This window comes from Leptonotus elevatus, chromosome 14 (genome assembly GCF_054856555.1).
Source record: "Leptonotus elevatus isolate MCC_2025b chromosome 14, RoL_Lele_1.0, whole genome shotgun sequence".
Lineage (NCBI taxonomy): Eukaryota > Metazoa > Chordata > Actinopteri > Syngnathiformes > Syngnathidae > Leptonotus > Leptonotus elevatus.
Genome location: NC_141252.1, coordinates 8566560 through 8576201, shown reverse-complemented (window position 1 = coordinate 8576201; position 9642 = coordinate 8566560). Strand labels below are relative to the sequence as shown.

At 42.1% G+C, this 9642-nt stretch overlaps 1 protein-coding gene across 2 annotated transcripts; it reads left to right on the top strand.

Moving 5' to 3' along the window:
• The first annotated feature begins 374 nt into the window (after positions 1 to 374).
• vsx2 (visual system homeobox 2) lies at positions 375 to 8924 on the top strand. 2 transcript variants are annotated; one of them, XM_086094730.1, is made up of 5 exons: positions 375 to 1205; positions 1413 to 1497; positions 1786 to 1909; positions 5292 to 5472; positions 7173 to 8924. In XM_086094730.1, the coding sequence occupies exons 1-5, from the start codon at positions 764 to 766 to the stop codon at positions 7544 to 7546; spliced, it is 1206 nt and encodes a 401-aa protein (XP_085950856.1). In that variant the 5' UTR covers positions 375 to 763; the 3' UTR covers positions 7547 to 8924. The 2 variants fall into 2 exon arrangements, with proteins under 2 accessions (XP_085950856.1, XP_085950857.1); XM_086094731.1 differs by having other exon boundaries at positions 377 to 1205; positions 7236 to 8924.
• The last annotated feature ends 718 nt before the right edge of the window (positions 8925 to 9642 follow it).

Below are 9642 nucleotides of genomic sequence, written 5' to 3'. Positions count from 1 at the left end.
TTCTTGGTGAATATAATCTTCAACGAAAATACATGTGGTGAGTAAATCAGCCTAATTCATATTATCATTATTATTATTATGCTATTATTATGTGACGTGGTTTGGCCATTTTCCATCCTCTTTTTTCCCCCCCCACTCAGCCTGCACGTGTCTCATCATCTTTTCTGTCCGCGGAGAGTTTCCTGCTCTTTAATCTGCTGCTGTGGGATTACCGCGCGACGCGGGGCCCACGCATGCAGCAAACAAGCACAAAGAACTCACTGGCTCCTCCACGCCGTCAGTCCACCTGTCGTTTTTGTGCGCGTGTGCGTGTGTGTGTGTGTGTGTTTGTGTGTGTGGAGGGCCTTTGATTATTTGACAGATGAATTGTGCGTCGATGAGCTGCAGAAAAAAAACAACATAGCGATGATTTTCCATTAAGAATGTGATGGTTACATGTACCTAATTCAAAAGGATATTTACTTTCCTATCGTAAAATGTTAGTGTGTTTCTAGTCATATAAGATTTAATGAGTGATGAGGAAGGGCGTCTGTCTAAATGCATCCGTGCAGATCCACAGGAATCCTGAATCCTCGCTGCTGATTGGCTGCTGGGCCCTGCCTCTCGTCGGGATGGACCTGTTGGATAAAGGGACCATTTTGTAAAGAAACCACCGCATGCACTTGTGCACAGAGGACCATGCACTGGGGAGCAGACTGTTACTTCCACTAAAAAAAAAATAATTAAATTTTTTTTAAAAAGTCCGTGCTGAAGCCAAGCCACCATGACGGGCAAACAAGGCGCGGTGTTGTCAGCAATGTTGAACCCCGCGGAGACGAGAAGACCTCCTCTGGGTGCAAATGGAGGCGGCGGCATCAACAACCACAACCAGCAGCATCCCGCCAAAACCACCGTCATCCACCCGCCCAGCAGGTGCACGGGCTTCGGCATCCAGGAGATCCTGGGGCTCAACAAGGAGCCGTCCGCGGCCCCCCGGAGCCCGCTGAGCTCCTTGCCGGCAGGGGCGCATTTCATCGCGGCTCGGTCGGTGCTCGGCCACGCCGGCGTGGGTGTCGGCATGGGATTAATCGGCCCCGCTGGGATTCCCGCGTTTTACCGCCAGCCTGCATTTTTGGAGGGCGTGCTGGACCCGCAGGATGTTCACCTGCAGCCGCGCGACAACTCATCTGCGGGGCGTATGGACGCCGGGCAGTCAGCAAGCTCCGGTCAGCCTCTATTTTGTTGAATATGGAAATCGGACCACTTATGCCTTAAAAAAAATGAATGTGAAGAGACACGTTAAAACATAAACATTCGAGCATAATGCTGTTTTGATTTGTGCTGTACTAAATTTCACTCCACACCCCCCTCACGTTGAAGCAAATATATGCTATTTCATGTGTGATCAAAATATTGCCATTTTCCGTGTCCAGATTCTGAGGATTTGTCTTCCAGTGAAAGAAAGATGTCCAAGTCTTCAATAGCTCAGAGCAAGAAACGCAAGAAAAGACGTCACAGGTCAGATTTGTCAGTTTTTAAAATCTGCATTCATAAGATAAAAAGATAAAAGAATTCAATGGCAGTTGCAGCGTTATTTAATTTTGCACTATTGCGCCATTTTGAAGAACTAGAATAACTCAATTAGCCATTTAAAAAAAATGCTAAATATAATCAACCCTTGCCTAATAAAATGTGTCTGTACGACGAGTCCAATTGTGATCTTTAGGATTTTTGTTGAATTCAACAAAAATCGGAGTTGATTTGTTGTGCCTGAATTGAGCGTGGCTGTATTTTCCTGACAAACAGGACCATATTCACATCGTACCAACTGGAGGAGCTGGAGAAGGCCTTCAATGAGGCCCATTATCCAGATGTGTACGCCCGAGAGATGTTGGCCATGAAGACAGAATTACCTGAAGACAGAATACAGGTCAGACTAATTCAGAATGTTCCAGAATGTTACCTAATCATTTGGAATCTTCCCTACAGTTTCACATTTAACATTTTCCCACTATTTGCACCGACTTTGTCTCAAATAAATGTTTTTTTTAAATTTTATATTAGCCTCGAATTTTGAGCTAATTTTATATTTTTTTTTTTGCTGTATTATGAATTCTCCAGACACCTGTTAATGTAGGCTATTTTGAATTCAAGTCACATGTTTTTTTGTTGTTGCCTATACTCCTATATAGCAACCATGTATTTTTTTTATTGTGCAATGATTAATCGATAATCGAAATAATCAATTGCCAAATGAATTGATAATTGTTTTTGATAACCAACTGTTTCAGCCTCTCAACACTCAATATTCTCAGATATTCCTCCATGAAACTAATTATCCTTGTGTTGGATCAAAATTAGATAATTGCAAATATCTGCTTTAACCATGGCAAGCAATGATCAACGTTTTTTTTGTGCCCAATTTCTGACATGCTACACACTAAAATAACTGAATCTGAATTTTGTTGCATTTTCAATAAATGGATGGGGAAAAAAATCTGGTTCATTGATTAGTCAACAAAATAACTATACGTTAATTGTGTGTTAAATTGTTAGTTGCAGCCCTAATACTGCTTTTATTTATTTATATTTTAGCGAATTAGGCCTATTTTTTTTTAAAGCGTATACATCTTTGCCAAAGGGATTTAATTGAAATTGTGCTATATGAATGTGTGTTTAAAAACAAACTAAAACATTTGCCTCTTTTTTGTGTGGAAAATAATTGCATGAAGTGTATCGAAGGTACATTCAACACTTTTATTAAAAACTAGCATTTGCACGAGATGATATAGTGCATGCAATCGACCTTTTATAGCATAATTTTCCCGTTTGGGTGTTTTTATTGTGGATATAACTCTCTACGTCACCAGCATCAACTATTTCAAATTGTGCCTATATAAGAGGAGCAAACGTCAAGCGCAATACTAAACATGGCAAACATTTAAAAACATATCTTTCACAAAGTGTACCTAATGGTATGGCCTCGTACACGTCACACGTTTTTTTTGGATGCGACGTTTGCACACGTTCCCGCTTGCCCACGTGACGTCGCCGCTCATCTCTCCGAGGGCTGAGTGATGCCTTCCCCCGGCCCAGGCAGGCAGGGACACATCGTTTCTCATCAGGCTCAACTCGGAAAGTGAAACAATTTGTTGTGTGGAAGCAGACACTAACGACCTAATCAGGCGATCAAGGCGGGAGAAGATTGCGGTGTGACCCCTGCACCATCCATCTGCCTGCTCACGAGCACGCCTTTTAATCTTGTTTCTCATTAAGGGCCCGCAACATCTCCCAATAAATAATAACACATGCAAATAAATAAATAAATAAATAAATAAATAAATAAATAAATAAAGGATCGGCCTGCCCCCCCCCCCCCCCCCCGCTAAATGAAAATTAACACCCAATTTTTTGCTCATTGAGCATAATTAGTTAAATGAGACCGGCTCGGGGGCTGCAGGCGTGGAGAGAGCTCAAATGAAATAACTACATTGAATTTATTAGCGCAGGTCAATAGTGTTGCTCCCCCCCCCCCCCCCCCAGGAGTCCCGCTAGTTTAATTTCCCGTGATATTTGCCCGCCTGGCTGCCATCGATCGGGCCTGAAATTAACTTATTTTTCAATCAGACGGCGGTGTGCCCCAGGGTAGCGTGGCTAACTGCTCTCTTTGACGTCCAGCTCCGTACCTTTGACGTCATCCTCACGTAGTGTTGACACAAACATTTGACATTAGAACAAATGTTGCCATACCTCTAAAGGAAAATGTCACGTGGGCATTTGACATCAATAGAAACACCCTGAATGTCAATGGCATTCTTTAAAAAAAAAACAAAAAAAGTTATTAAAAAAATGTCATGTGCAGGTGCTACAAAGTTTGTGTGCACTGGGGCTGTTTTAAGTAAAAATTGATCTGTCAACTAAAATGGAGTCCGATTTAAGGTGGAGATCTTGATTCTTGAAACTGTTTGCACAGGTTCCTGCAGAAAAACAAAACATCTGTTGGTCTTTTAATGGTCATGGGGGAAATCTCAAAACTGCAAAAGTAAAAGAGCATAAAAATGATCTCACATACTTAAGTAGAAATACTGATACTTGAAAGACTGGTATAAGTGGAAATATTGATTAAACGAATTAATTGAAATAAAAAATACAAACAGCCTCTTATTGGTTGTTTTTCCTCAGGCAGAGCGGTTTAATGTAAATAAAATGAAAGGCATAAGGTAATTCCAGAGATGGCTGTTTTTTTTCCCTCAGATAATATTCTTTATGTACTCCTGTTGAACATAAAACAAAATGTGATTTAAAAAAAGTACAAAAGTCAAAAGTACTCTTTTTTCTCTCTTGTTAATTTTTTTACCCCCCCCCCCCAAATAAAAATAAATAAAGGAAGAAACATTTTTTGCTTTCCAACTCACTGCTGCGACTCTAAATAGTATCATTTGTCTATAAATCTTCTGTAAGTACTCCTTTTGCGCACTCTCTGACAATGAGAGCGCCACTGCCACCTACTGTAGTGGATGTGCAATTACACTTTATTCTACCAGGGCAAAAAAAAAACGAAATAAAGTTCCCTGGTGTTACATCTGAAGAAAACAAGTAGACGAGACTGTCGTCCAACTAAACAAATTCACATTAAAGACAACACTTGGAAAAAGTTAACGTATACCATCTTCACTCCTGTTGAGAAATGTGAGGACGAATGATGACTTTATTTAATCTCCCTGCTAATTCGACTGGTTTGGGCAAACTCGTTCTCATTCATTTTTCATCTGATTGTACAAATTGCAATTGAAGGAGAAACTGACACAGTGAACGTTACAAACTCCTGCTTCTATCTCAATGTTGTATTGAGCAGAAAAATCAGGAGCACCTTTGCTGTTTCCAACCAAGTAGCGCGCTCCATTTTGCCTCAATTGCTTCGCGACACGATCAATCAACAATTCATTTCGCACAATGGAACTAATCAGTTAATGGACTAATTGGTCATTATGTCTTTCTCCAGCGTGGACAACTTTTAACAGGTCCATCATTGTTAATGAGTTCAACATTGCTGTTTCCATAATGATTGAGAATGTACTTATCACTACCATATTGAACACACTTTATCATCTACTGGACTTGGGGGACTCGAGTCACATGATTTAACTCGAGTCACGTGACTTAACTCGAGTCCGACTTGAGTTGGCAGTTTTGGAATTTAGGACTCGAGGGGGCGGACTGTGAATCGAGATTTTATTCAACCCGCTCTAAAAAGCAACAAAGTGCAGTTGTGAACTACAAGCACAGTAAGGAACGCGTTTGTGTCGTTCCAGGTGTGGTTTCAGAACCGCAGAGCCAAGTGGAGGAAGAGAGAGAAGTGCTGGGGTCGCAGCACCGTCATGGCCGAGTACGGCCTGTACGGGGCCATGGTCCGCCATTCCATCCCTCTGCCGGAGTCCATCCTCAAGTCAGCGAAGGACGGCATCATGGAGTCGTGTGCCCCCTGGTTGCTCGGTGGGTCGCCTTCTTCGTCGTCATCCTCTTCCTCATCCTTTGCGCGGTCAACCATCCGAGCTGCGTTTACTCCCTTTCTGTCCTTCCTTCCTACGTATCGGCTGTAATTTGCTCTCGTTTGTATGAAAATGGAACTGGTTACCTCTGTGATATGCTCCTTGTCTTTGTTTTTGTCATTTTGCATTCGCTTTTGACAACCCTACATCGCTTACCATTTTTTTCCACGCCATTCACAAATCCACAAAGGTTTTTTGGAGACACTTACCGGAGGAGAAGCAGCATTCTATATGGAGAATAGAAAGGCAATGTTTGACAGCAAAGACTTTAGAACTCCGTCCCCTTCCGGTTCATCTCGCAAACCTACAGTTCAGCTTCTCCTCACTTTGTACATTCTGCCACTCCCTGCTTCACTGAAACGGCACTACAGGAATGTTTGGACTGCAGTGACTGGAGTGTCTTTGGACAAACAGTACGGACACCGTAACATCGTTGTGATTTTGTGAGGACATTTGTGTCCCCACGAAAGTGTTCTGCTCATTCATCAGTAACTAAGTGTGCTTGACTGCCAAACTTGGACAACTCAGGAAGTCTAAGCAGGACGCCTCTTGAAGTGGGAACCGAGAACTGTAACTTAAAGGCCCAAAACCAGCTGAGGAAGAAAATTAACTTCGCAGGAGAAGCTGTACAAGAACCATACAAACAAATAACCCCCACCCCCCAAAACGCGCCAGGTTAAGGTGGATTGATGAATTTTAATCCTGAAATTTTAACACTCTAATTTTCGCTGCAAACTTTTCTGCACTGGTTTAATACAGCGTTATCACTACTTTCGTTTCCATTACAGTTTTTCGCAAAAATAAAAGTGATATTGTACCATTTCGATAAAGTACAATTTCAATTTGCCAGCGTTTCCATTGAAGAGCGTTTTCCTTCTGGGGCGCAATTCTCGTAATGTCCAGTCTCGCGAGATCTCGCAGTTCCGCAGGAAACGCTCACGATGTTTACGGCAGACAGACGCCCGGAGTTCTTAATATTACTTTATAAACATCTCCCTCATTCCATCGGGTGGATTCGGGCATTTTGTGTTGGAGTTGTGTGTGCGCGCGCTTATAACTCGTGTTATGGTGCGGACGGATGGATTTCAACGACGACGTGCGCCATATGTTGCTGGTTTGCTCGTTGCCCGGGGCAACGGCCATTTCTCATGCAACGATATGGAACGTGCATTGAACGGCGGCATGTTGGCTCCATAGCTGAATCGCTTTGTGCTTAAAACGACTTGTTATCCCCTCCGACACGAAAGCGAGTGGCCCCGTACTTCCTACTTCCTTTCCTCCGTGCCGGGCGGGGGTCACGTGACTACAGGGAATGCGCAAAAAGTGTTTCCATTACACTTTTGCGAAATACTCAAAAACCACCTCATGAGAGCGTAATTTTTTTTTTTTGTTTTTTTTTTTTTGGGGGGGGGGGCGATATTTGAGGGGGAGTTCTTCTTTCGAAAATCACGTGTTTCAATTACCGGCAACTTTTACGAACGCACCTAATAATGGCACGCCTACCACACCGTCGTGTATGTTTTCAGCAAAACATTCCACATTCTCCATTCCATGAAATACGCTCACCCTCTAAACTTGTTCCTTCACTGCTGTTGTCTTTTTGCAACATTCTAAACCACAACCTTCTTTGCTTACTGTTTTCAGTTCAAGATGGCTTACCAATCAACAGACGCTATTCTAAATCTGAATGCCCGCAACTCTTTGCAGGGATGCACAAAAAGTCCATGGAGACCCCGGCGCCCCCTCAGCCGGCGGCCGCCAAGTGCGACGAGCCACCGCCGTCGCGGCCCAACTCTCAGAGGGCCGAAGAGTCTGAGGCGGAGGAGAGGAGGTCGAAGGGCGAGTCGGCCATTTCTAAAGAGGAACTGAGAGAGAACAGCATCGCTGCCCTCAGGGCCAAAGCGCAGGAGCACAGCGCCAAAGTGCTCGGGACGGTTTGTCACGACAGAGTGGACGAGGCCGAGCAGGAGAAGACCTGCGCTCCTCTCAGTCCGGTCGAGGAGGCCCACAGCCCTTAAGACTGAACACTCAATGCGGGGCGATCACCTCTCACCTGCTCTTCTATGGCAGTCGTCATCTGGACTCTCGTGAGGATGATTCACTGCTACACAGAAGATGCCAACGCACTTTTTTTTTTTGGGGAGGGGGTCTACTTCCAAACATTTCACATTTTACATCCTGAATGGTGACATTTTCAATGCAAACCATCCTGCCGGGTCCTCTCATAAGAGGAGGAATGTAATTGTTGTTCTGTGTTCTGCTCAATGTCAGGGACTCGTGACAGTGTAAAAAAAAAAAAAAGAAGAAGAAGAAGAAGAAGGATCCCCTCATAATCATGACACCATTGAACTATATCTACATGAGCCATGGGAGTTTCTTTTGAAAATCTTTTTCAAGCAAAATTATGACCTGAATTCAATTCAGTATTTGTCCATTCTAACTATCTTAGACTGACTGTTTACATTTGTAACACGGCAATCACACAGTGTTGCCATCGTTGTGAGTTGTATGCAATATTTCGCAACTTTTCTGCGACTGTTTAAAAAAAAATATGACTTGCAAATGTAATTCCAACTAAGAGAAACACGATATGAATGGGATCATTTTCCCAAATGTTTTCGCATGACAGCAAAAAAGCCCAGGTGAAGGTAATCACTGAGTCAATAGTGCTAAAAATTGCCAAAGACAATTGGGGGCTTTTTGAAGATTGTCGGAATTGACATGTCATTAACTCATTCACTGCAATTGACGGCTATAAACGTCAAAAATTCATTAAAAATTTTTTCCACTTTTTGTTAACAAGAGTATGAAAACCTAGAAAAAAAATATTGTACATTTAGAACAGATATAACATGTGTGATTAATCGTAAGTTAACTAGCGAAGTCATGCGATTAATTACAATTTAAAAAATGTAATCGCCCGACGAGATGATTATTAAAAATTAGGGGCGTCAGGTGATTCAAATTTGTAATCGTAATTAATCACATGACTTCAATAGTTAACTCACGATTAAGCACAAATGTTATATCTGTTCTAAATGTACAATAAAAAAAAGTCTACATTTTCATACTCTTGTTAACAAAAGTAGAAAAAAATGTTAAACTAATAGAAATAGTTGAAATGATTTTTTGACGTTTATAACCGTCAATGGCGGAATTAGTTAATTGGCTCAAAGATGAGGTTGGCAGGAATAATCGATATTAAACTGTATGTTCATTTTATTGGCACAACAGTCCCCATATGAAGGAAGAAAAAAAAATCTAATTATTTTGTGGACCCCATTTACAGCTCATGGACCTCCCGGAGTCACCGACCCTCAATTTGAGTACGACTGCTGTATATAACTGATGTATTTCATGGAACAATTTGTGATCCACTTCCAAAAATGTATCACTCACAAAGCATCAAGAAGAAATGGTCTTTTATTATTAAATGTGACTTTCTTGGTGTCCGTCGTGGAACTCTACTTCTGCCTCAAGTGGTCTGACAGTGCAAATCACCTCTTCGGTGCAGAAGCTACTTGTTGATGCTCTGTTGGCTCGCCTCATTAGCACCAGCCCCTCCAGCCCCACCAGCCCCACCCCCCCTGTTGCATGCCTGGGTTAGCTCCTATAATCCGTCGCATTTGAGAGCCTTCAATTTCAGATGAAATTGGAGGGGAGGGGGAGGGGATGTGCAACGAGAGTGAAAGCAGCCACAAGCAGAGAATGTCTGATTTGAAATCACTTTAACAGCCAACACTTAAGCCGCTCATCTGTCCCTCTTATCTACATCCAAAGACTGACAGCTTGACTTCACACGGCTCCCGGTCCTGAGTGTTCAAATATCTTGTATCAAGCTACTTGAAGGCCACTTGCACTCACATAATAAAAGTGACCTGGAACTTCACATTGCAAAATCTTAAACACTCGGAAAAAGTAGCAATGAGCTTTGGGTAAGTATGCACACACAGCCGCCCTACAAATAAATTATAAATAAATAAAATATTGTAATATTTAAATGCCATAATAATAATAATAATAATAAATTATAATAAAGAACATTTAATATTTTTGAGACATTTATTCCTTTACAATTCAACATAATAAAAAAGGCAGTAATAACAGCTATTTT

Excerpts from the sequence above, each read along its gene's own strand:
- vsx2 (XM_086094730.1), top strand. The coding sequence starts at position 764 with ATGACGGGCAAACAAGGCGCGGTGTTGTCAGCAATGTTGAACCCCGCG. Across the intron at positions 1,498-1,785 it reads CGCAAGAAAAGACGTCACAG|GACCATATTCACATCGTACC; the intron begins GTCAGATTTGTC and ends CCTGACAAACAG. Across the intron at positions 5,473-7,172 it reads GTGTGCCCCCTGGTTGCTCG|TTCAAGATGGCTTACCAATC; the intron begins GTGGGTCGCCTT and ends TACTGTTTTCAG.